Source organism: Alosa pseudoharengus, unplaced genomic scaffold (assembly GCF_046254945.1).
Source record: "Alosa pseudoharengus isolate Yale_2024_CS ecotype anadromous, Long Island Sound unplaced genomic scaffold, YU_APseudo_1.1 YU_APseudo_1.1_scf_16, whole genome shotgun sequence".
NCBI classification, from domain to species: Eukaryota; Metazoa; Chordata; class Actinopteri; order Clupeiformes; family Clupeidae; genus Alosa; species Alosa pseudoharengus.
Genome location: NW_027468630.1, coordinates 5,803,475 through 5,831,453, shown reverse-complemented (window position 1 = coordinate 5,831,453; position 27,979 = coordinate 5,803,475). Strand labels below are relative to the sequence as shown.

The 27,979-nt window shown below is 41.9% G+C and overlaps 1 protein-coding gene and 1 long non-coding RNA gene across 2 annotated transcripts in view; one reads left to right on the top strand and one right to left on the bottom strand.

The window, feature by feature from the left end:
- Positions 1–20,259, top strand: LOC143125414 (uncharacterized). The gene is made up of 2 exons (XR_012987257.1): positions 1–44; positions 19,925–20,259. It is a non-coding gene; the product is annotated as an uncharacterized LOC143125414 (long non-coding RNA).
- Positions 20,260–23,629: 3,370 nt separating this feature from the next.
- LOC143126147 (photoreceptor-specific nuclear receptor-like) overlaps positions 23,630–27,979 on the bottom strand; it is a 5,126-nt gene continuing 776 nt past the window's right edge. Inside the window, exons 2-8 of the mRNA XM_076288056.1 lie at positions 26,849–26,999; positions 26,440–26,543; positions 25,643–25,933; positions 24,991–25,172; positions 24,399–24,639; positions 23,963–24,068; positions 23,630–23,762 (exon numbers count right to left, since the gene is read on the bottom strand). Coding sequence (XP_076144171.1) covers positions 23,630–23,762; positions 23,963–24,068; positions 24,399–24,639; positions 24,991–25,172; positions 25,643–25,933; positions 26,440–26,543; positions 26,849–26,999 — 1,208 coding nt within the window. The remainder of the gene's footprint in view (positions 23,763–23,962; positions 24,069–24,398; positions 24,640–24,990; positions 25,173–25,642; positions 25,934–26,439; positions 26,544–26,848; positions 27,000–27,979) is intronic.

Below are 27,979 nucleotides of genomic sequence, written 5' to 3'. Positions count from 1 at the left end.
CTCGACACAAGCTCCGAAGCCTCGCTTCATTGGGCACATCACTAGTTTATGTTTGAACTTATCCCGCCTGAGAGGTCTTTTTGTTATCAAGAGCCTGTTTTTTGCTGATGATTAAGTTTGTGGATTTTTGATATTTTTCACTCCAATAAACCAAGACTGCAAGATATTCCGTAATCTGCGTTTGATTCCTCTGACCACCCTGACAGTACGATCAGACCAAGATGGAATCCGCAGATTTCACACAGCTCAAGTCCGTCCTGGAGAGACAGGGAGTGATGCTTGGGAAACATGAGAACCAGTTTGATTCCGTGCAGAAGTCCTTGGATTCCATTGCATCCAACCTCACCAATCTGGCTGCCCAGCTGCAACACCTCCAGCTCACGGTGTCCACGGTGTCCGCCGCCTCAGTCCCAAGTGACTGGCTCAGCCTCTTCTTCCACGCAGCAGAATCCAAACCCTGAGCCTCGTCTGCCTCCCCCTGAACCCTACAGTGGGGATCCCGGAACCTGCAGGTCTTTTCTATCTCAGTGCTCCCTGGTGTTCTAGCTTCAACCAGCAACCTTCCCAACCAACCGGTCCCAGATTGCCTATGTCATTACTCGTCTGACGGGCCGGGCCCGTGAGTGGCCATATAGTCCAGGCAAAGTAAGGTCTGACCCAAAACTAATTGCAACAGAATTTATTTTCACATTTTTATATTTCAATTGGTGATCTAAACACCATAGTAAAAGTCCATGAAAATCCAGTTGGTGGAAATATGTTAAAAAGAGGGTTGTTTTAGGCATTATCCTTCAGCAAAAACTGACAAAACTGTAATTAGAATGTTGTAAAATAAGCATTCTAAAGAATAATCTGATCCCATCTAACTTAACATGGAATTTTAGAATATTGCATTGTTGAGGAACATTCTTTTATTTTCAAAGAGTTAGTACATTTCTCAGGCTTATTTCAGACTTGTTTGTTGCTAATTGGTGTCTATTTTTTTTATTTTGGCCCTTTGAATCAATGGAAATGGTTGTTCAGTCTTTAAATAGAGCCAGTGTGTTTTTGCATTTTAGTGTTCCACAATGTTAAAGTTGTACAAACATATAGTTAAGCATTATTCAGCCTAGGAAAGTGTTTTTGGTGGTCTGATTTAGAGGTCACTGAATCATATACAGTATATCACACGAAAGTATCAGTCCATTATTTTCCAAGACTTATAGTAATTGACCTCTTGCCTGGGGGGTTGACTGATCTGTTGAGACTGTCTGTCCAATCAGAGGGGCCTGTATGATGCCTCTTTACTTTGCACAATTTTGGCTAAAACAGTAATCAGACAGCACAGTATGTTTATGTAAGTGAATGAATGAAGGAAAATTGTAAAGGCAAAGTTGAAGATGGACATGATAATGCCCAAATTCAACAGACAGGTGCAGATAACTGCAGCTAGCCTCCAAAGAGGTGACTATTGTTGTGACGTCTGGCAAAAGGTGCATGCTATACTAATAAATAAAGTTTAAGATTAATAATTAAAATGCATGCCTATGCATGGGTCATGGTTTTACCAAAATCATAGAACAGCCAAAAGTATACATATTCTAAAAGCATATGCCCTACATGAAATATAGCATTAATCAGCTTATGTCCCATCTTCCTCCATACCATGCATAATACATACTCCTCTATTCTGTATAGGTGAATTAAGTGAACAGCTGATACATTTTGGCCTGCACTATTAAGGGAAACAAATTAAACATCATAAACTATATATTTTCTAAAAGCATATAACCTCTAGAAGTGATATGACACCAAATAGGACATGTCCCATCTTCCTCCATGCAATGCACAATACATTGGCCTCTATTCTGTATAGACGAATCTAGTGTAAAGCGGACACATTTTGACATATACTGTCTAGGGAAAGCAAATTAAACACCCTAAACTATATATTTCCTGAAAGCATATTACTTGTAGATGAGATATAACACCAGTTAAGACATGTCTCATCTTCCTCCATGCCATGCACAACACATTGCCCTCTATTCTGCATAGGCAAATCTAGTGTACAGTGGATACATTTTGGCATGTATAGTCAAGGGAAAACAAATTAAACACCCTAAACTATATATTTTCTGAAAGCATATACCCTTTAGATGAGATATTACACAATTTAAGACATTTCCCATCTTCCTCCATGCCATGCACAATACATTGCCCTATATTCTATATAGGCGAATCTTGTGTAAAGCGGATACATTTTAGCCTATACTGTCTATGGAAAACAAATTAAACACCTAAACTATATATTTTCTAAAAGCATATGCCCTCTAGATGAGATATGATACCAGTTAAGTATTATCTTCCTCCATGCCTTGGACATGGTACATATTCCTGTATTGCATTTACTCTGTATTAAAACACATAGATTTTAATATATCGCTGAAAAAGCTAGAGCATTCCAAAATGTTCAATGTTAACATTTAAAATCATATTATTGTTTAATTTGACCATCATTTGTCCTCAGATTCACCCCTGTGGGCTGAATAGTAATTGAGATATAGGGCTATATTTGTCTAATACGCATGGTCACTAGCAAATAGCTTAGTGGGTTTGTCCAGTCCACATTGGGTGTGGTTTTGTTTTCAAAAGTGCGGCACCTGGCGCAAAAAAGTGGATCTTATGTTTCTTAGTTAGTCATGGGTGTGTTTTGGGCGTTACATCCTTTAAACCAATGAGAGTGACATCTGTCATTCCGTTTAACAGCAAGCAGTTGGACTTCAAACAGCGCATCGGTATTGTAGTAGTCAGCGGCCCATTTGAAGGAATTTGCTTGCATGCGAGACTGTATGGAACAGGTATTCCACTAAACCATGCTTTAAAACCTGCCTATAAACGCATCTGCACTCGTCTATTATTTGAACTCATTGGCAAAGTAAAACTAACTTCTCTGTGGTGTCATAGTCAACACAAAACAGTTACACAGTTAATTACGCTATTGACTGACAATAGGTTACCATTGACAAAATAGCCTGAAAAAGGCAACACTTACACCAATAGTGTTTAAATGACTGAATAAGAAACCTAAGGACATTTATCCTGCAGAGGAGTTGCTTAAATCTCGTGACAGTGCGTCTTCAGATGTGCTCCATATGTGCCTCTCGCCTATTCACTTTTAACTGTCATTAACAATTTGCAAATGATGGTGAATGGTGAAACTACTCATTGTGAGACGTATTTCCTGATATCTTTATTATAATTATTATGTTCCCCATTGTAATCATGTAATTTGTAATGTTTTGCATGGATGTGTGCTGGTTCACGTTCCTGTGGACGAGAAAAGCAGGGTGTAGTTGTGCACCCGCCCATCACTGTTGATAAAACACTCTTAAAATAACAGATAAACAACTCGCCATGGATTTCTGACCAGGTATTTCTTGGTCAGTGGCGTAATGCGTTTTAGGTAGTGTACGATAGTGATTTTTAGATAATGCGCTAGACCCCTCCTTAGGTCGTTAATGGCTACACCCCTTGGTGCATTGCTCAATAAAAGAGATGACGAAAAACTCGAGTGTACAATAGAAATATGTGTTGCATCATGATGATTATACACTTTGCGCTGTGCTGTTGACTGTCATGATAGGGCCCATAGCCATTATAACCTCTTGGCAGCCATTTTGGTGGCCATCATTTTTCAAGGTCAGATTTTACTAGATTTTTAGTATGTTATTTAGCATGTCTAACAGTACCAGAATCCATAAAAAAACCTTTTGTATCAATTTTTTGATGTTGAACCCTATATTGACCTGCCTAAAGTTACTCAACTTGCACTGGATCATCTTCCTGAATCTCAATATTATCACAAATGTGGGCAAATTAAAACTCTAAGTCAGCCCAAGTCAGTTATGATGTCATCACATCACCAAAAGTATTGGTTTTACCAAAAATATTTGTCAATATTCTAAACTAATATAAAGTATTTTGATACAAAATACGAAGCCATTTTTTTCAACCCAGTCAAATACAAATTACGAATATACAATATATTTTGTATTTGAAATATGGAATACATGTAATAAATACTGCTCATCCCTGTAGGCATCATTGGTTCTGAGATACCATGTTTGTTTCAGGAGATATAATGAAGAATAGGCGTAATTCAGTTATAGTGGAACATTTAATGGTTGCCACGGCGACCATTAGGGTTTTTTGATAATGGTTTTATATCTGAAAATGTTCAGGGCTCCAAACTGTACAAGTTCACCAAGTTTCATGCCTTTATGAAAGAATTTGACCTAATTTTCACATATCCCCTGTACTATGAAAGTTCAATAAAACTGCCAAAGGTGCAGCTTTTTGCCACTGACCTATGCACAAATAATTCCAATTTTGACAATGTTCCACCACTTGGATTTTCATGGACTTTTGGTATATGATATGAAAAGGTTTCATAAACTGAATACAACAAAAATAATTTCTGTTGCAACTAGTTTTGGGTTGGGTGTTTTTTTCTCACAGATTGCCTGGACTAATATGGGACGCAGATTCTCCAGCCTGCCGCTCCTTTGATGACTTCACCGAGGAGATGATCAAGGTCTTCGACAGATCTCTCCAGGGTCGGGAGGCCGGCAGGGAGATACTCCAGTCCAGACAGGGGAAGAGGTCCGTATCAGATTTTGCCATCGATTTTCGCACTCTAGCGACCACCAGTGGCTGGAATGTCGATGCCCAGTTTGATGTCTTCCTCAATGGTCTCTCTGACTCCATCAAGGATGAACTGCTTACCCATGAGTTGCCTCAGGATTTTGATGGTCTGGTGGACCTAGCCATTCGCATTGAGAAGCGGCTTAAGCAGCATCATAGTGAGCGAGATTATAACCGAGGATGGAGGTCACCTGCTGCATCAACCCACAGTGTCTCACCGCCTCCTGCTGCCTCCAGTGATTCCCCTGAACCCATGGAAGTGGATCGAGCCCGTTTGTCTCCGGCTGAGAGGAAGAGGAGGATGGACTCCAGTTCTTGCCTGTATTGTGGCCAACCCGGTCATTTTGTTGCCCATTGCCCGGTAAAAGGCAACACTCACCTGTGAAGGGGGAGTTACTGGTGAGTACTACTCCTCTTCTACCTCCCTCTACTACCCGGTTCCTCATCTCAGCCACCCTCACTGTCGGGAGTCGCCGCCACCCTGTGTCCGTCCTCATTGATTCTGGCGTTGATGGGAATTTCCTGGATGCTCGTCTGGCCGCTGAACTCTGTCTCTCGCCCATCAAGCTCCAACAGCCTCTTGAGGCAAAGGCCTTGACCGGGGCGAAATTGGCCCTGGTGTCCCACATCTCCCCGCCCTTGGGTCTGCTCATTTCTGAAAACCACCAGGAGGTGTTGTCCTTTCACCTGCTAGAGTCACCACATGCACCTATTGTCCTGGGCCATCCATGGCTGGTCAGACATACCCACACATAGATTGGGCTAGTGGCAACATAATGGGTTGGAGCTCTTCCTGTATGTCTAATTGTTTGCGTAATGCCCTCATTCCTCTGTCTTCAGGTCCTTCTAGTGCAGCTCCTCTCATTGACGACCTGTCCGGGGTACCCCCGGAGTATCTGGATCTCAAGGCTGCTTTCAGCAAGGCTCGAGCTACCTCATTGCCACCTCACCGCCCGTATGATATGGCCATTGATCTTCTGCCAGGTACGTCGCCCCCTAGGGGTCGTCTCTAACAATTGTCCATTCCTGAAACTAAGGCCATGAATGAATATATTGGGGACTCTCTAGCCGCAGGAATCATTCGTCCCTCCTCCTCTCCTGCCGGGGCGGGGTTTTTCTTTGTGGGGAAGAAAGACGGCTCCTTGCGTCACTGCATAGATTACAGGGGTCTGAATGACATCACCATCAAGAACTGCTACCCGCTCCCCTTGATGTCGTTGGCTTTTGAGCAACTACAGGGGGCCAAGATTTTTACAAAACTCGACCTCCGTAGTGCCTACCACTTGGTCCGAATAAGGGAAGGGGATGAGTGGAAAACTGCATTCAACACGCCATCTGGTCACTATGAATACCTGGTCATGCCTTTCGATCTAACTAATTGCCCAGCAGTTTTCCAATGTCTTATAAATGATGTCCTCCGGGACCTTTTGGGAAAATTTGTTTGTTTATCTTGATATTTAGATTTTTTCCCAATCTGTCTCCCAGCATGTACAACATGTCCGCTGTGTCCTTCAACGCCTGCTCGAGAATCAGCTCTTCGTCAAAGCAGAGAAATGTGAATTCCACAAGGAGACAATTTCCTTCCTGGGTTTCATAATAACATCTGGGGGAATTAAGATGGATAGCCCCAAGGTCAAGGCTGTTACTGACTGGCCTCAGCCAGCCACTAGACAGGAGCTCCAGGCGTTTCTGGGATTTGCTAACTTTTATAGGCGTTTTATAAGAAATTATGGCACAGTGGCCACGCCTCTCACATCCTTGACCTCTTCCAAGGTACCTTTTTCCTGGACCCCTGCCGCCGAAGAGGCTTTTGTGCAGCTTAAGAAGCTTTTTACTACTGCCCCTATTTTGTGCCGTCCAGACCCGACTCGCCAATTCATTGTTGAGGTAGATGCCTCAAATGTAGGTGTGCGCTCCACCACCGATCAGAAGGTCCACCCCTGCGCGTTTTACTCCCATCGACTCACCCCGACGAGCGCAACTATGACGTAGGAGACAGAGAGCTGCTGGCCATCAAGCTTTGTGGATGCCTGTCCTACGTGTGCCCAGAACAAACCCTCTAACCAACCACCTGCTGGCCTTCTGCAACCCCTCCTGGTCCCCAAGAGATCCTGGTCCCACATAGCCCTGGACTTTGTCACTGGCCTGCCCACGTCCCATGGTAACACCACCATTCTCACTATTGTTGATCGTTTTTCTAAATCTGTCCACCTCGCGCCTCTACCCAAACTTCCATCTGCCAAAGAGACTGCCGAGCTTGTAATTCAACATGTATTCAGGTTACATGGTCTCCCAGTTGATGTGGTTTCCGATAGGGGCCCTCAATTTACCTCTAATTTTTGGAGCGCCTTCTGTAAACTGTTGGGCGCCAAAGTCTGTCTGTCCTCAGGTTTCCACCCGCAGACTAATGTTCAGACGGAGCGTGCCAATCAGCAGGCGGAGACCGTTCTGCGCTGCCTGGTTTCCCAAGATCCAATGTCCTGGAGTCTTCAACTTTCTTGGGTGGAGTATTCCATGAACTCCTTGCCGGCATCTTCCACAGGCCTGTCCCCATTCCAGTGTTGCCTCGGCTACCAGCCTCTAGTGTTCCCAGCTCAGGAGGAGGATGTTGGGGTTCCGTCGGCGCAGGCCTTCATCCGACGATGCCGACGTACAGTACGATCAGACCAAGATGGAATCCGCAGATTTCACACAGCTCAAGTCCGTCCTGGAGAGACAGGGAGTGATGCTTGGGAAACATGAGAACCAGTTTGATTCCGTGCAGAAGTCCTTGGATTCCATTGCATCCAACCTCACCAATCTGGCTGCCCAGCTGCAACACCTCCAGCTCACGGTGTCCAAGCCGCCGCCTCAGTCCCAAGTGACTGGCTCAGCCTCTTCTTCCACGCAGAAGAATCCAAATGGTCAGACGGCTCAGGAGGAGGATGTTGGGGTTCCGTCGGCGCAGGCCTTCATCCGACGATGCCGACGGACGTGGAAGCGCACCAGGTCAACTCTGCTTCGGGTCCAGGCGAGGGTCAAGGTACAGGCGGATCGCCATGTCATTATCCTGTTAAGCCCGCTTTAAGACTCTCTAACCAAATAGAGCGCTGTGATTGGATGACGTCCACGGCGTCAGTCAATAGAAATCCCTATGGTTTGATACTAGACGTACAGGCTGAGCAAATTAATTTGCCGCCGCTAGGGTGCGTCTAGATTTCTAGGCTAGTTGCTCTATATTTTTCGTTTCACATAGACCTCTGAAGTTCGCCTACAAAAAAGCTGCCATCTTTGACATCCGGTATCTGGCGATTTTTCCTATGGGAAAATAACATGGGGATTTTGAATAATCGCACCTGTTAAAGTCTCGTGGGGATGAAAAAGTCTGAAATGCAGACGTTTTCCTGAACACACTTTTGTCCTCTGCCTTCGAGTGGATACTGTGATCTCCGGTAATTGAAGGCGGCACACTTAGATTTTTGCTACTCCAGAGCTAACTTGCAATGCAATTTGCCATAGGTAGTTAGCTTCAATTAACAACCGGATCTCCTTATATGGGCAAAGATGGCCGTTTTGGATCTTTTTTGTAGGCGAACTTCAGAGGTCTATTTCAGTTTTTTCCTGTTGCCACACCCTTGTCCTTATTTGGTCTGTTTCCTGTCTTGCCTATTATCTCCCAATTACCTTCCCACCTGCATTGTATCTCAGTTCGTTTGTTGAGTATTTAAACCAGGGGCGATTCTAGACCTAAAGCTTTGCTGGGGCACAGGCCCCCAACTCCCAATACAAAAAAAAAATGTGCGCGCAATATGAAAGAAATGTCTAGCCTACAGGTACCCTGCCTGTGCTCTTTCTCCCCTCTCTTCTCCTTCTCTTCGACCTTCTTCTCCTCCTCCGCCTCCTCCTCCTCCTCCAGCACTCTCTCCCTCAATTGTTGTAGCAGCCACTATCCAGCAACATCCAAACACATAGGCATAAGTAGGCCTATACTCACTGCATGAATTTAATAGGCTTTCCTGACTTTTTTAGTCAAAATTGAGATAAACTTCCCTCCCAGGCAAGGGTCCTATAGTCATCCTGGCAACAGTTCTTTGTAGCTTAAATAGCCTACTAAAGCCTTCATACTGACTTTTGGTGATCATTTGCAAATATCTGTGTAGATTATTATAGGCTACATTTGCAAATGCAGCAAACTTATTTAAGTTTGCCATTAAACCATTGATCAAAATCACAGCACTGGCTATTACCAGCATAAATGTTAATGTTACCGTTAATGTGGGCAATTATCATACCTCCCTCGTCCTCCTCATCTCCTCACTGTTCCTCTACCTCTGCCTCTGTTCAGGAAGAATTTTATTATGTCCATCTCTAAATAGTTTATCAGAAGGCTATGTTTAGTTTTACAGTAGGACAGCTTCACAAACAAGGCTACTTTTACAGGACTTTCTCTACAGTATACGTATCATTATTAATTGTCCGCATGTGTGCATGCAGTCTACGCATGGTGTGTGTGTGAGGGAGAGAGCACAAGCTGGTAAACTGTTGCTAAATTTAGGCTACAATGACGCTAAGCATTGAAAAACAGATGCTAATTATGTGGGCAACATTCTCTAACAGCGATCAACTTTTCATTTTTTCTGTCAAACAAGTTGTGAATTTGCAGCAGTTTCCACTGTGTATGTGTGTGTACAACGAAACACTCGAAAGAATCATGTGAACGATTTTCATTGGTTGTTGCTTTCAATCTTACCCAGCTACAGAGGTGCTATTTCCTGATTGGCTATTATGGCCCCTTTCTTTTTTCCTTTTTTTTTTTTTTATTGGCTGGTAAGTGACAGGCTCGAGTCATGACTAAAGCAGGCATGGAGATGCGCTCATGAATGCCGTTTCCAGCGAGAGCAGCGCTAGAATTTTACTGGGGCACTGGAGACTTTTACTAAGGCACGTGCCCCAGTGAATAAGGTCTAGTGACGCCCCTGATTTAAACCCTGTGTTCATTGTTCTTTGTCTGATCGTCGTTTCTGTGTTTGTGAGACCTGCCTAGACTACCTGTTACTGGCATGTAAGCTCTGCTGACTTTTCAGTTTTTTGTGCTCTGTTTATGTTCGAACTTATCCCGCCTGAGAGGTCTTTTTGTTATCAAGAGCCTGTTTTTTGCTGATTAAGTTTGTGGATTTTTGATATTTTTCACTCCAATAAACCAAGACTGCAAGATATTCCTTAATCTGCGTTTGATTCCTCTGACCACCCTGACATTTTAGGCATGTACTTAACAGTATACAACACAGTAATAGCCATAACAAACTAAGCCATTTCAAAATCTTGTTTTATTTAAACTACTCAATGCAATCTCAAATCCTCACCAGAAACACCAACAGTCAATATATTCATCCAAATCCTAGTTTCGTTTGTTTTATGGACTACTACCCTGAACCCCTGGGGGTACGTGGACTGATTTCAGGGGGTACGCGAAAAAAGATCTAAGTCATATGCCTTTTCAAACGTTTTCTTTATCCCACGTAACTTAACTTCCGCATTTGCACTGCACATTAAAAAAAATTCTCCGCATTAACAAAATATTCGAGAGTGGAGACAGACAGGGTAAAACAGCGTTTCTCAAACTGTGGAGACATGCCAGGGGGTGCGCGAACTGACGTGAAAAACAGGAGTTTTTTTTATTTCTTTTTTTATCTGTAGCCTAGGCCCAGGTAGTACCCGATGCGCACTGTGTTATTCATAGGGAAGCGCTCGTGTCAAGGCAGCTTAGTTAGTCCCGACCTGAATGAGATTTTGAACGAGGTTGTGAGAGTGGTGAATTTCATCAAGACCCGGCCCTTAAAAGCGTGTCTATTCTCCGCACTTTGAGAGGAGATGGGAGCTGACAAAAAGGCTGTACTATTTCACAGCGAGGCAAGGTGGCTTTCCCGAGGTAAAGTGCTGTCGCGTGTTTGAGCTCCGAGTCGCCTCTTCTTGGAGGAAGAGCGCATGTTTGAATCTGCAAGGACGTTCACTAATGAACATTTCTTGACTAAGCTGGCCTATCTTAGCGATATTTGGAAAGCTCAATGAGTTAAATCTCCAGTTACAAGGCAAAGACAAGCACCTAGCAGATAAGATCACTGCATTCAACAAGACGATTGTGTGTGAGATTAGGTGCAGATCTATTTAAAATCATTATATTCAGCACATTTGTAGGCCTATCATATGTTGACTATTGATGAGATTTGTATCATATGTTTAGGATCCTATTCACTATTCTCGACAAAAGTGATACAAATAAATATTAATAAAACAATTAAAAAAAAACTTGTTAACAATTGGTGGTGTTGGGGGTACTCCGGAAGATCATAATGTCTCAGGGGGTACATGCCTGTTAAAAGTTTGGGAACCACTGGCATATGCGATCAAATTGGTCGCACTCTGGAGCCCTGCTACAACCTCGTGCTTTCATTGGATAGTCGTCTCACGTTCATCGGATTAATTTGCATAAAGATGGGCATCGGCCAGCAACATTATTTCAAATGCAGCGCTGCCTTCCCGGAATGCTTTGCAGGCGCGTTAAAGTCGATTGACGTCACCCATAGGACTAGAGTGGAATGCGACACGACAAATTAAAGTGAAGTGCTAGTGGATCTGTACCGTAACCCCTCACTGCTCCCCGAGCGCCGCTGTTGTTGCAGGCAACTCACTGCGCCGGGATTAATGTGTGCTTCACCTCACTGTGTGCTGAGTGTGTTTCACTAATTCACAGATTGGGATAAATGCAGAGACCAAATTTCCCTCACGGGATCAAAAGAGTAGCCTATATATTGTTACGGGCTCGCCCGTTAACTGCCTCCTGCTGGGCTGTTCTTGTTTGTGTCGCAGGTTGGGAGTTGTGCAGGTGTCCCGGTCAAGTGCCACAATCAACTTGATTGACCTGCACCTATATAGGGCTACCTCGTAGGGGCAGAGGGTCTCTCTCCAGGCGTTGCTGTTGTTGTGTTGGATTATTAATTACACTTGACTGATTCGCACCACATTCTATTCTTCTCACCACTACATTTATATTGACTACCTTACTTTTATTATTTACTTATTTACGTTAATAAATTACTTTTGTAATACTTTATCCTCGTTTGGTCTCCCATTTATGTTGCCATGCCAACTACGAGCCTTGGTTTGGTAACATGTGGGAGCTCGTCCACTCTTAACGTCAGGAGTTTGGTTTAGCTTACACTTGTTTGGGTAAGTGAGTATTTCGCTGTGATTTGTGAATGGTTGGGCGGTCTTAGGACGCGACCTGTTGCTTTGCTAATTTGCATGTTTAATTGGCCCTGTCGTTTGTGCTTGAGTGCAGTCTGACTATGTTTACACGAAGCAGGGTATTTTCCTAAACGAATATCTGGCCATCTACGTTTGCAAATAAAACTGCATGTACACGAGACCGTTTATTTTTAAAATGTGTTTACACGATCCCGTGTACATACATGCTGTCATGAGCACGCCAAACCACAGTGGCAGTCTAACGATAAGATCAAGCTCACATTAACCAATCAGAACCCTGAAAAGTCGCACGTGAGAACATGTAAATGTAAACATTGGTCGCACATTTGGTGTACTTCTGTCGCATACAGGAAAATGTACTTCTATTCACATAGTTTCACTAATGTGTGTGAAATATCAAAAGAGCCAATAATGCTGGAAGTTGAACAAAAAGGATTGTTCACCACAATGCTTAAAATGACTTGAAGTTTCAAAGGGCTGTAGTTTTGCAACGATTAGTTATACAGATATACTATTTAAGATCTATGCATGGATTTGGTCTACAAACACCTGTGATTTTTTTCAGATTTTTTCGGAGAGGGTCACCTGCCAAATTGCGCTTAAATTGGGTGATTTCACACGGAATGACCCTATTTGTATTGACAAAAATATTGACATTGCCTTTTGTTATTTTTAGATTAAAAAGTTTTAAACTGCATTTCCTCAAGATAGGAAATACCTAATTAATGATTAGCAAAAAAGCAACAAATAACCATAAAAATACAAATGTATCTTTGTATGTATGCATTCATTGGTGATTTGTCTCTCTGACGAACAGGGGTGTAGCACAAGAACCTGGGCCCTGTATGCATAAGCAGTCCTGATGGGCCCCCATAATAAAATATATTCCAGACTTTTCAAGGGCCCTCCCTCCCTTTGGGGCCCTAGTAATCAGTACTGGTTTTACCCCCAGTCTGAGTAGCAGGTCTGTACATATTTTGCATTTTAAAAGAGAGCTGAGTAGAGTGCACAAACCAGCACATAAAGTAGCAGTGTTTCCCTCTTCTGTGTCATTTGGTTCGGCCCAGCCACTATATGTGTTCCCTTCTGTGTCATTTGGTTTGGCCCAGACACATATGTTTTCCCTTTTGTGTCATTGTATCAGGTCAATTTTGGTCAATTAACAATCATGTCATGTTCAAGTTCAAGTTCAAGTTTATTGTCTTGTAGTCAAAAAAAGCATGTATTAGTAATGAAATGTATTGTGCTCACGATCCAGCTCAACTTCAAAAAATACATTAAATAGTAGTAATTTAAAAATACTCTTGTACCTTCTACCAGATGGTAGGGGGGACTGTCTTTCCCGTGCAGTGCTGGCTGTAAAGGTCCTGAATAGTTGGTTACTCAGTCCTTGTAATGCGCTGCACTGAGCTGACCACCCTTTGCAGAGCTTTGTGTATCATGCTGTGATGTTGCCAGTCAGGATACTCCCAATGCTATAGTGGTAGAAGATGGTAGGTATTTCACCGTCCATACCAAACTTCCGAAGCGGCAGAAGTCTTGCTGCCTTTGTGACCATACGGTGCGACCAGCTCAGATCCTCGCTGATGTTAATTCTAAGGAATCTGAAGCACTCTGTAGTCTACTGTCCGCTCCTTGCTTTGCTGACGTTGAGCAGCAGGTTGTTGTCCTGGCACCAAGATGTCAGGGTTGCCACCTCTGCTCTGTAAGCAGACTTATTGTCACTTGTGATACAGCCGATTATGGTGGTGTCATCAGCAAACTTAATGATGGTGTTTGAGGTGTGAGTTGCCATACAGTCATGAGTGTACAATGAGTACAGCAGGGAGTTTAACACACATCCCATGGGCACCAGTGCTGCTTTGATTGCTTCAGGAATGGTGTGTGTGCCTGTGCGTGTGCGCACATATGCGTGTTGAGTGTGTGGTATGTGAAAGAGAAAGAAAGAGGCCACATTAACAAATATTGTCTTTGTTCAAATAAATGATCAAACAGCCCTGTACTTATTTCAGCTGTGTGACAGTGCCATCTACTGGCTAATCTTTAGAATAACAGTGTAACAACTAGTGAGGTATACTCACGCCAGACAGTTATTTTAGATTGAACAAGGCTGTGGTTGACATAGCACGCATACACCTCTCTGGGAAGGGGGAGGATGTTAATATATTAAGGCATACTAACTTTTTTATTTTTCTCTTTATGCAAACAGTAAGCCCTTCATTTAATGCAGCCATTTTCCTGCAAAGCCAGAAAGTCCTAACTATCTCTACTGCTATGCCACTGGCTTCTACCTTGGAGATATAGAGATCAGATTTGTTCTCAATGAATGCTCATTCCCAAGTCTGACTTAATGTATAGGGAGGAACGGAACTTCAGCATGACTTAAAAGCATAAAGATGTAAAGTCAATCTTTCAAAGCTGATTCATAAAAAAAATTCCCTCAAGCTAATTATCCTGTTGGCAATACACACTTTTTGAAAAAACTTTGTCGCCGCACACTCTATCTCTTCATTGTTTTATTCCAACGTTTCGGCCTGTCAGCCTTTGTCAAGGTTCCTAATGTGGACACTAGCACATCCAGTCTTAAAGCACCAGGTGTCAATTAAGGGCACTCTGGGTATCTTACCATGTGTGTAATCAAGCTAGGTCCACACAATCAATTATGATGCACCTCACCACAACATACAAGGGGAGCCTATCATCAAGATGACCACAGCAACAATAGTGTTCACAAACCACAACATTTACAAAATTGACAAAACAGTCAGCATATCATACATCCAACAAGTCATATTATACACACTGTGTCTTCACCCAATTCATCACAGTCACCAATCACAGTACATCAAATACATGTTTAGTACAAATATCCAAGATTGTCACTTTCAATACATTCAACACTTTCAAACATGTCTATATGAAGTTTCTTTTAAATAAAAGGTCTCAAATCCAGTTCTTCATTCAGACCATTGGGTCTTAGAGTCCGTAGATGTGAAATCCAAAAAGCCTCCCTCTTTAGTAAAATTGTTTCAAAGTTCCCTCCCCTCTTAAGTTGTTGCACCTTTTCAATCCCTGTGTATTTTAGGGATGATATTGGGTGATTAAACTCCATAAAATGTTGGGCCACAGGATAGATGCTATTTTGGCATCTTATGGTACTTCTGTGTTCCGCAATCCTCTGTTTTAATTCCCGAGAGGTTTTCCCCACATACGCTTTTCCGCATGGACAGGTCAGCATATAAATCACCCCTTTTGTTTTGCATGAAATTATACCTTTAATATTTATCTTTTCGCCGGTGTGTGGATGGTTAAAATATATTTTCTTCGAAGTGGAGTTGCATTGGGCACATGCTCCACATTTATAATTTCCATCAGGGATAGGTGTTAAGCGTGTTTGAGAGGAGGGGTGGGGACATATTCAGATTGTACTAACTCATCCCTCAGATTTCGGCCACGTTTAAACACAACAGTTGAAACGATTAAACCAGCATCAAGGGCTGCAAATAATACCGGGCCAAGGAAACGCTATCTGGAAGAAGAAAGCATCAAATTCCTTCTAACGTCTCTCAAAACTAGTGACTCAATATAAAAGTGAGTAATCTCAGATTACTCACCCGCTACCTGTGTTCGAGTTATCAAGGAACTGCACGATATCGCTGTTGCTAGCCAACTAGCAAACAAACGTTTAAAAGAAAGTTGACACCGACGAGCCCTCGCCGCGACACGATGCCTCCCCTCAGCTGTGCACCAGGCTGCGACTCCTGCGTCCTTCTCAGCGAAAAGATAGTGGAACTCGAAGCCAGAATAGCGACCCTCCATCAGATTGAGAAGGATGAACAGTTCCTCGACACCATTCTCTCCGTAAGTAACGTTACCTCTCTTACACATACTAATGCCAGATGCCCTGATTTCACTCTGTCCTCCAATACTTTAACCATGCCATGCACTAATGCAACTTCTGTCCCTGTTGCCTCTCCCCGGCCTCTGCTGAGAACCAAGCCTGCTCTGCTGGCCAGCTCCACTCCACATCAGCCTGAGCCATGGCGTAGAAGCAAGCATCACAAGCACGGCAGACGGTCCGGACGGCACTCAGGCCCAGCCCAACCTATACGACTGGAAAACCGCTACGCCATTCTGACCGAGGATGAGGAGCCCCTCCTGCCCCGAGACAACCATCCTGGTCCCTCCTCAAAGTCGGCGCCCCCCCGACCCCCACCTCCCCGGACCTCATCAACCTCCACCCTGGTCATCGGCAGTTCCATGGTTAGAGACCTCTGCATTCCCCCATCATGTAGCGGTCCCTCCAAGGTCTACTGCTTCCCTGGTGCCAAGGTCCTTGACATCCAGCAGAAACTCCCAAGCATCCTGGCCTGCCACATCAAGGTCAACAACATCATCGTACACGTGGGCACAAACGACATCAGAGATAAGCAGTCAGTAGCACTGCAGGAAAACTACAAAACTCTCATCACCACCCTGATGGGCACAGAAAAACGCTTTGTCATCTCTGGGCCTCTCCCTACCTACAGAAAAGGTGCTGAGAGATGGTCCAGACTGTTCGATCTCCACACCTGGCTCAAACGCTACTGCGCTTCCCTAAGCATCCCCTATGTCAACAACTGGGGCTTGTTCTGGGAGAGGCCCAGTATGCTGAAGCGTGATGGTCTCCACCCAAACCAACATGGAGCCAGGCTACTCTCTGACAACATAGCGTCCACACTGAGGCATTGACATTCTGTAGAAAATATTACAGATTCACGCCCCCCAGGTATTGATTCGAATGGCATTATACATGTGGATGGGTCTGAGAATGTTTTCTGCAGGGTAACATACAATACTACTACCATAGATCAAGCTGCTTCATGCAATAGCATGACTTATGCTTATAGTTCTATTCCAACGTTGATTTCTACCAAACGTATAGTAAAAAGAAAAGACAAATTTAAAACTAGAAACCTAACAAATATTCTTTCCATACCTCAGCATATTCCTCAAAAGCCAGAGGCATTTTCAGCTAACATGGGTTTACTGAATATAGGTGCACTTACTACCAAAACCTTTGCAATCAATGATTTTATTAGTGAAAAACAATTGGATTTTCTGTTTCTTGTTGAAACCTGGCTGACTTCAGACAGCGAAGCTGTTCTTGTTGAAACTTGTCCCCCAAATTATAATTTCTTCCACTCAATTAGACAAGGCAAACGAGGTGGTGGAATTGCCTCCATTCTCTCAAACAAATATAGTTGCACTAGAGTCAACTTTGGTGAATTCGCTTCCTTTGAGTACATTGCCCTCACTCTGAAGGCTGACCCAGCTGTACTTCTATTAACCTTATACCGCCCTCCTAAACTATGGGCTGGCTTTCTCGACCAGTTTTCTGAACTTATGTCGCTCATCATCACTAGCTATGATCGGATAATTGTAAATGGCGACTTTAATATTCATGTCAATAAGACAACTGATGCTAAAGCCAGTAAGTTCCTTAATGTGTTGGACAGTTTAGAGCTAAAGCAGCATGTTACAGGACCCACCCACAACCTTGGCAACACCCTCGATCTAGTCATTTCTAGAGGGATAGAAGTCACAGACTTATCAGTAAATGATATAAATATGTCTGATCATTATTGTGTATCTTTTAATATAGTACTACATACTCCAAAAATTCATCCCGAAATTGCAATCAAATCGCGACTCTTGGACATTAGAGCAGAACAGCAGTTCATAGCTCTTATAGACTCCATAAATTTAGATATTTTACATCATCCCATTGATCAAATGGTAGAGGCTCTCAATCATGAATTAGGCGCTATGCTTGATAGAGTGGCACCCTTAAAGACTAAAAAAAGGCCCTGTAGCAAACTGACACCTTGGATGAACGAAAATATCCATGATCTAAAAAGATCATGTAGAAAAGCTGAGAGAACATGGAGAAAAACTAAGTTACAGGTTCACCGTGCCATTCTAAAAGAAAAAATAGCAAATTATAATAGAGCTATTCGGAATGAGAGAAGGAACCACTTCTCTAAGGTAATTGCTGAAAACAGTGGAAACTCTAGGGTGTTGTTCTCTACCATTGATAGGCTATTGCATCAAACACCTTTTGATACACTCAGTCAGGCATCCTCTCTAAGATGCGAAGAATTTGCAGACTTCTTCGAAAACAAAGTAATTTCTATAAGGGAGGCTATTGGTAATACAAGTAATATGTTTGATAGTACACCCAAAAACAGCCCCCCAAAATTAAGGTCCTTTAGCACTATTACTCAATCTGAGCTTGGTAAAATTATAACTCAAACCGGCTCCTCAACATGTGTTTTAGATCCAATCCCTACTAGATTCCTCAAAAAACTATATGATAGCTTAGCTCCCTTTATTCTCAAGGTAATAAATACCTCATTAGAAACAGGTATATTTCCAACTGCTTTTAAAACCGCTGTTGTGAAACCTTTACTTAAAAAGTCAAATCTTGACCATACCAATCTGAGCAACTACAGGCCTATATCAAATCTACCGTTCCTGAGCAAAGTACTTGAAAAAGTTGTTTGTAATCAGTTAAATACCTTCCTCAACGAAAACAGTATCCTTGAAAAATTCCAATCAGGTTTTAGATCAAATCACAGCACAGAAACGGCTCTAGTAAAAATAGTCAATGATCTCAGACTGGCTACTGACTCAAACAAAGTCTCAATCCTTATTCTTCTGGATTTGAGTGCGGCATTTGACACCATTGATCATAGCATCCTAATTCACCGCCTTGCGAAGTGGGTGGGTCTCTCTGATAATGCTCTAAACTGGTTTCAAACCTACATTACTGGCAGAGATTTTTATATCAGTCTAGGAGATCATGTATCTGAAAAACATGACTTGCCTTTTGGTGTGGCCCAGGGGAGCTGCCTTGGTCCCCTGCTATTTTCCCTATATATGCTTCCATTGGGAAATGTCATAAGTCAGCATAATGTAAACTTCCATAGCTACGCAGATGATACCCAATTGTATATTTCTGTGGAGCCAACTAACCCAGATGGCCTTTGCTCCCTCACTGCATGCCTAACCTCCATTAATCAGTGGATGAGCAAAAATTTTCTGAAACTAAATGATGACAAAACAGAGGTACTTTTGGTGGGACCAAAACTAAAGCGAGATATTGTTCTTAGTAATCTGGGGAACTTGGCACACCAGGTCAAACCAAAAGTAACAAGCCTCGGTGTCATCTTAGATGCAGAGTTAAGTTTTAAGCCCCATATCAGTAAAGTTACTCAAACAGCCTATTTCCACTTGAGAAACATTGCCAAAGTGCGGCCCTTTTTAACTCAACAAGATGCAGAAAAACTAATTCACGCCTTTATCACTAGCAGGTTAGACTACTGCAATGCACTTTTCACTGGTCTTCCCAAAAAACATCTAAAGAAATTGGCACTCATACAGAACTCTGCGGCTAGACTTTTAACTAAGACTAAGAAGAGAGAACACATCACCCCTGTGTTGGCTGAACTGCACTGGCTCCCTATTTCCTATAGAATTGATTTTAAGGTTATGTTAATTACTTACAAAGCTCTGAATGGCACAGCACCTTCATATATCTCTGAGCTTTTAATATCTTATCAACCACAAAGGAAACTTAGATCATCCAATTCTAATCTTTTAATCGTACCCAAAGTGCTCCACAAACAAAGTGGAGAAGCTGCTTTTATCCATAATGCCCCCAAACTATGGAACACCCTGCCTCTGTACATCAAGCAGGCGAGTTCAGTAAATATTTTTAAAAAAGATCTGAAAACATACCTGTACAGGAAAGCTTTTAGTTAACTCGTCTTATCCTGTAGACTACTTTTTCAGATTATTCTACATCTGCTGCTATTGGAGGGCGCAGCCAGCCAGAAGCAGATGGGCTCCCCCTATTAAGTCAGGTTCTGCTCAAGGTTTCTTCCTGGAATATGGGAGTTTTTCCTTGCCACAGTTGCCATATGGCGTGCTTGTGGGGGGTAAGAGGGTTAAGGCTGCCAGTCTTATGACATGTCATTTTCTATATTTTTGATATGTTGCTGAGTGGATCATAAACGGCCCCAGCAATGAAGAAATGTGATTGATAATGACTGACTGACTATTATTTTGTTACATGCTTCAAATGTAAAGCACTTTGAGCTGCATTCTGTGTATGAAAGGTGCTATACAAATAAAGCTTATTATTATTATTATTATTAACAGTTGGGCGATCCTTGTATAAATGTGTAATGGTCTCATCTTTTTGTAAGATATGCCAATGATTTTGAATATTTTTTTTAAATTGTTCAGATGTTTTGGTATATTTGGTAATAAATAAATTTGAATTCATATCTTTGTTTTTCTTAGGTTTAAAAAACTCTTCTCTTGTTTTTGAGAGGATCTTTTTGGTGGCTTCTTCAATACTCTTTTCACTATATCCACGTCTTTTAAACTTATTTTGTGCCTCTGTCAAGTGATGTGAGAAGTCAGATTCTTTCTTACAGATCCGCCTCAATCTACAAAATTGACTGTAGGGTAAACTGTTTTTTAAGGGTAGAGGATGGTAACTCTCTGCCCTTAAAAGGGTATTTCTATCAGTTTGTTTAGTGTATAGATCAGTATATAGTCCATCCTCTCCTTTTATGATCCATAGATCAAGAAAATTCATTTTGGTTGGGTCCTTTTCCATAGTAAAAGATAGATGTTCAACTTTAGTGTTGAGGAGGTCATGGAGTGACATTAGTTCATTCTCATTTCCCTTAAACACAATAAAAATGTCATCTAAAAAGCGTTTCCAGAGTTTATGAAAGAAGGGGTTATTGTTTGGGTTCAAGATTACTGTATGTTCCCAAAAGGCTACATATAAAGAAGCATAACTAGGTGACATTGGCGATCCCATTGAGCTCCCCCATTCTTGTAAGTAAAAGTTATCATCAAACGTAAAGAAATTACGCGTAAGTACAAATTCAGCCATGTGTGTAATTGTTTCATTAGATGGAAGTTTGTTTTTTCGTTGGCTCAGGAAGTATTTAATTGCCTTAATGCCTCCACTATGTGGTACGTTTGTGTATAGGGATACAATATCAAAACTGTCAAGTATAACCTCATCTGTGATAGGTGGGAACTGTTCTATTGTTACTATCATGTCACCTGAGTCTTTAACATAAGATGGCAGTGATTCCACAATTGGTCTTAGGAAGAAATCCACATATTTGGACATATTGGCAGTTAAAGAGTCAATGCCAGAGACAATTGGACGGCCTGGTGGTTTTGTACGCCTTTTGTGTATTTTAGGTAGTGTGTAGAAAATAGCCATCTTTGGGGATTTATTATTCAGAAAATCATATTCACGTTTTGTTATTTCACCCTGGTTTAGATAACTATCCAAAAGGGAAGTTAACTCCGTAGCAAAATTTTGACCACACTTTTTGACCACACACTATCGGGCAGGAGGGTTGGTGTAGTGTGTAAATACTTCCTGATTGAATTCTTACTAGAACACAAGGTACAACAGATTCCTGTCCCGTAACAGACAGTAACAGATTCCAAACTCAAGATGGTAGGATAACCAACATTGAAACTGTACTCAACGTTTAGGTGGCTTGGCACCATTAGTCTGCTTGATCAACTTGTTCAGATAGTCCTGTTGGTGTGGAAAGTTGTTGGTGACCTCTGACACATAATACATGGGTTTAGCGTTTTCTGTAAAGAAAAGCCTACCAATGCCTGGCGCTCGGCCGAAGCAGGAAAGTGTTCTCAGTGGACCAGCACTTCCTGTCCACGGAGTCCCTGCTTGTCAACCTAGTGTAGGCGAGGATGCTGACTGCTTTGTAATCTGCATAGAGACACAGTATTTATCAAAATTATATAAAAAAAACTGTCCACATTTATTGATGGTCAAAATTTTCGGATGAATGGCTTATTTGCATAATTAATTTAATACATATTCTCATGTGTGTATATAACTGATAATGTAAAAGCTATAAAGAAATTCTGACCGTTATGCTGTTGTTTTTGTCTCTTTATATTTATTTGGATTACAAAACATTTCCTCATTACTGTAAACTGTTCATTTGACCATACAAATCTGTTTTCATTCTTTTATAGCTGAATCACCTAAACAGAACTTTCTTTCGGAAATCCCATTTTTATGCTGCTGACAGACAATGTATCCCCTACTTTAACACACTCTAATCCACAAAGTGACAAGTAGGATGGCACCGCTACACCTTGATAAGTAAAAGTCCCCAGTAACCTGTAGAACTACACTATTATCATCCCAGTGTTCAGTTTTCTGGGGTGCTACAGCCAGATATGAAATGAAGGCATAGTCAAATGTAGCTTACCCATCCTACAGCAAACCACATTGATTAGATGTACTATGAAATGTATCAGTTAGGTGTACATGGACACAGCAGCTATAGATATCTGTCTATTGACACTCATTTAATTGACACTCAGTCATTCAAGAACTGACTTAAATTTTTCCATTGGTAAACTGTCCACTGTCATGACTTTATTAGCCTACGTATGTTAGATGTTGAGAAGCCTTACCACGTTCAATATTTTGCAAAAGCATGGATGCATGGAAGCAAGAATGGTTGTCAATATTGCATGATTCAAGAAGGAGCATTTGGAATTGTGATTTATTCACACAAAAGGGATAAATGAAAAACAATAATACTGAAAATAACCCCTAAACCCCAAAACAGTCAGGGATAGACATAGGCATATAGTGCCATATAAATAAAACTATTAGAGTTTTCTTGACATCACTATAGAAGTAAAAGTTAAAAAAAGCTTGAATTAATTTTCAGTGACAAAGCAAAACAAACAGATACATGATGAATCCTGACACTAATCTAGCATTGGCTGTCTCTCAACTTACATGAACATACAACAGAAAATTCCTGGAAGCAAAGGAAACCCTATGGTTTGACATAAGTAAAAGGGGGGGTGGGTCTATATACATTTAACAGTACAGTAAATCGGCAAAATGCAAAAACATAATATTAAGAATACTAAGAATTTATACCTTGGTAAATGTATAATTTCATAATGGTAAGAGCATAATTTCTTCCCATTTTACCACAAATTAACCCTGCAATCTTAAATGTAATGAAATCTCATGGACAATTGAAAGATAGTCCTGTGCAGTGACTATAAAGTAAATGTGTTTTACATTTCCACGTGAACATCATTAGCTCTACGTTGTCCATGATATTGTTCCTACAGTCACAGATAATTTCTCTAATTTACAAATAAAATACATTGTGAGGGATACTTGAGGCAGTTTTTAGTTTTTGTGTTTGTGATCAAGAGACCTTAATGAGCCATGAATAAAGTAGTAAAATTAGCAAACAACACAAGTATAAGTAAGACCAGAGCTCAGACCATACCTGAGCGAACCTGAGGACGATGTATGCGAAATGCGTTGTTCGCTCTGAATAAAATCAAGTAAACGTCAACAGTGTGCGGTAGAACTATTTCAATTTTTGCTATTTAAGTATGTTCCTGCAATCTACCTGCACCTAACCAGGCTGTGCGTGGATCTTGGTATCATTTGGAACAGGTATAAGTAAGTTCAGTTAATGACCTGCAGATGATAGAATCTTGCTGTGGTTTGTTGCTTTCCAGCTTGATTTGTACCCATATGTTTTCCTGTGTTGTTGTTGACCAGTGCTAGTGAGAGGTGATGAGTAGATTCTGACGTCCTGGGCTAGTTCTTGAACATGTCACACAGGAGTTTCTCCATGGGCGTGTTCCCAATGGTCCGGTGGAAGAAGAGGAGCTCAATCCGCTCTGAACTCACCAGCCTCAAAGATGGCAGCAGTAACAGCAACCTCCCAAACCTGCACACATACAGAAATACAACACAGGTGTTAAGTGGGTGTTTGTTTTGTGTCTATGTGTGTGTGTGTGTGTGTGTGTGTGTGTGTGTGTGTGTGTGTGTGTGTGTGTGTGCGTGTGTGTGTGTGTGTGTGTGTGTGTGTGCGCGTGTGTGTGTGTGTGTGTGTGCGCGTGTGTGTGTGTGCGTATGAACACAAGATACCTGGCAGGTTGGCCTGGGTAATGTGCACGGATGTGTTGGCCAAGCATCACTTGTGATTGGTCCTGCAAGTTCTCCACCTGATCAGGATCCTTTAGACCTCGAGCCTCTACTTTACCAAGAGAACATCATGAGGCAGAGACAGGGAAGGGCAGGAAAAAAAAACGTATTAATAGGGGTACACATATTGGACATGAGCTTTTCTGATCTAATTATATGAGGATCAATTTTGAATTCTAGTCCTCACAAATCATGTCTACAAACATGCATATCTACTGTACATCCACTATACTGTTACTTTTTAACCATTATTGACCACAATCTCTAACCAAAATCTAAACATTGCACTTATTTAAATGAAAAAATCACCAATGACCAATGAATATACCACTGAGACCCTAGACCCTGTTTCTTATTTCTGACTACAACCATGCCCCACCTGGCTTGAACAGGACTATTGCTTTGAGGCAGGCCAGCTCAGTGGGGTCAGGGATCAAGGTGCGGAAGCGGCTGAAGATTTCCTGTAGCAAACGCACATCCACGCCAGGTAGCGTGGTCTTGCAAGACATGCTGGGAGCCAGATCCGGCAGTGAGAGTAGAGGGCAGCTCTCCAGTGGCAGTGACCACTGGATGGCACACAGCAGGAAGAGTTCACTCCAAGCCTCCTCAAGAAGAATCACCTTATGGAAACACACCAGTGAAATCAACATCCACGTTCACAACTTTCATTACCGTCATCAACATCAGGAAATGTTCAAGGCTTCCACTCATATCATTTACATAAAAAAAATCAAGGCTTTTAAAACTGTCATCTCAGACATTGTTTGCTGCTGTCATCAATTACGATGGTCAGTGCTAGCAGTTTGAGTGCAGTCATGACTCATAGTTCTGGGTATGTAAATTAAGTAATGTTTAAGGAATGGTAGTTTCATATTCAGTATAAGCCCATTTAGCTCTAAACATTGGTTACCTTAAAAACCCCAAAGGGCTGGGACGAAGGGGAAAGGTGAAAAGGTTCTCCTGGTTCCTACCTGATCTCTGAAGGGCAGATTGGAGAAGACGGGCAGGTTCTTGGCCCATTTCACAGACATGAAGAGGAGGCGAGCTGAGGTCTCGTACACATTCTCAGGGCTGCTGGACTGGTACAGGGACATGTGATAGTCTGAGGACGCCCTCTCCGGCTCGTTGCTTGTCACATCGATGTTCTCATCAACTGCGGGGTAATGTTTACCCATTACTATATTTACTGTATAATGAGGACTAAATATTGTACATCAGATGTTTAAATTTGAAATGCCTTTTGTGAAGAGAAGGGAGGAATGAACTCAGGCTATGTTAATGCTCAAGAGGGTGAACAATACAAACTGAAACAATGGTGTAGAACTTGATTATACATGTTGCAATATGTCCAGTGCCTTTTCTGTATCGTTTTATTCTCCTGAGTTGTTTTATTTACATTTAGTATTCCCCATGCTGCTGTATACGTTTGTATCTGCTATCCAACTCATTCTTATGCCTTTATCATGCTGTAAACCTCCCATAAGGATCTATTCTGGTACATTTCTCCGTTAATTCCATCTAACGCTGCCCCTTCTTGTACCTTCCCTCGTCTGCTACTCTTATCAATGCCTCTCAATTACTTTTCAATCACACTCCCTTCTGTCTCCCCCCTTCCTCTCGTACCATCCTCCGGCTCCAACTTGGCACATGTCTCAGCGGTCATCAGGCTGGCCATGAAGCGGTGGTTGTTCTGGGGGCTGGGGGCGGCGTGCTGCGTCTGAGCCGAGGAGCTCACGGCGGAGGCGATGAAGGGCCGCGAGACGACGGAAGCACAAGCCGACGCCAAGGAAGATGAGGAGGAGGAGCAGGTGGTGGGCTCTCGCGTGGTGGCCAGGTGCTCTTTCTCTGGGTCGATGTCCAGCGAGTCGAAACGCACCTGAGCAGTGCTGCGGGGCTGCCGCTCATTCTGGACTGCTGTAGGATGGGAAAGACGGAGGTAGAGATGATTTCAAGAGAAGATAACACAGAATAGAAGGTCTCCCATTTTATTATATTATATTGATTTTATCTTAAAATCAAGACTGTTCCTCACTGGTTCTTCATTGGTGGAATGAGTTGCCTAGTGCTCTGAGTTCTTGTGATAGTTTTGGACTTTTAAAGTCTCTGTTCACCTTGCTCTTAATTAATTAATTATCTTACAAAGTTATGTTTTGTATGTTTATGTTTTTTGTTATGAAACTTATTATTTTCATTGCTGATATTTCATATTGTAATTGTTATTGATATTGTTTTTATTATTACTATTGCTGTTAACTTTAATGTCTGCTTTTTAAACTTTATTTGAAATTATTATTTTTAACTAATATAATGTTTATATGTAAGTCGCTTTGGAAAAAAGCATCTGCCAAATACCATAACCATAAAAGGTAGGGCGCCATGTTAGCTGAGGTGTCTGCCATATCTAGTTTGAGGGCACGTACCATCCTTGTTCATGCCAGCCTGGAGACACTTCTTCAAGCGACAGGCCTGGCACTGGTTCCGATGGGCTTTATCAACAGGACACATGCCAGTACCTGCCTGGCATCTGTAATGCACAACAGAAAAGCAACACATTTGATGGTGCAACCACATTTCCCCTAATTTAAAATATATTTGAAGTAGTACTATATTGTCTGAAACAAAATTGCTACTGTATTGTGTCAACAATTAAACAATTAAAGCAAAAAAATCAAATTGTCAATGAATGTAAATATAGTGCATTTTAGTAAGTGTTTAGTAAGCGTAATTTTAGTATAGTAAGTGTTTGATACGGTTTATTTTAGTAAGCGTTTGATACAGTTTACTGCTGTCAAAAATGTCTTGTTGCAGTCAGATGTTATTTTCCTATACCTGTAGATGAGCCTCCGCCTGACGCTGCGTTTGAAGAAGCCACTGCAACCGTTGCATGCATAGATGCCGTAGTGCTTACCACTGCTCGTGTCCCCACAGACCTTACACACCAGGGTTGGGCTCATGGCCTTGCCAGGAGCAGGGCTTTTGGCTAGGAGAGGGAGAAGGAAATGGAGACAGTAAGAGATATATGACATTTGTGTGTGTGTGTGTGTGTGTTACTGTCTCATTCTGCAGGTTAGGTGTGTGTGTGTGTGTGTGTGTGTGTGTGTGTGTGTGTGTGTGTGTGTGTGTGTGTGTGTGTGTGTGTGTGTGTGTGTGTGTGTGTTACTGTCTCATTCTGCAGGTGAGGTGTGTGTGTGTGTGTGTGTGTGTGTGTGTGTGTGTGGTGTGTGTGTTTGTGTGTGTGTGAGTGTGTATGCCTCATTATGTTTGAGAGAGCATGAATGCGTGTGAAGTGCATGAATGAGAGAGAGAAAGCATGTGTTTGGCTGTTTGGCTTCATGCCTTTGTGGATGTCTTGCATTGTTGCATTGTTTCAGAGGTCAGTTAGCCATCTGCGCTCTGTTGATGCCTGTGCAAGTGTGCTCCCTGATGAGCTGAAATGGACAGTTGAACTCTAATCCACTTCTCTTCATTATTAACCTAATGACTATGCAAGTTTTTCTCTCTAGACTTATTTGTATTATTATTTTCCAGGAAGCTTAACATTTCTCAATGGTGAAATGAACATCTAAAGAAAGTTTTACAAAACTGTCATCCCAAAAAAAATATTATAAACTCCAAATATATACAAATGCATTGCATACAGTAATTGTTTCAAAATAAAAACAATTACTGTATGCAATGTCATTTGGTCATATCATCTCGAATTTAACATAACAAAATTGTGTTTGAGTTTGTTCTTGGTCCATAAAGCAGGTCGTTTTATGCCATTGTTTTGTCAAGCAATACATTCCATCATAACTGCTCTCGCATATTCCTGGAACTCTTGTCAGTTTGTGATCATGAACAACAACCTGCCTCATCCATTATTCTAGGTAATGTTTTGTAAACCCGCCAGGATCACCTCATGAACTTAAACTATCACAACAAATCCTATTTACCCAGGCAGAATGACCTGTTGCCTGA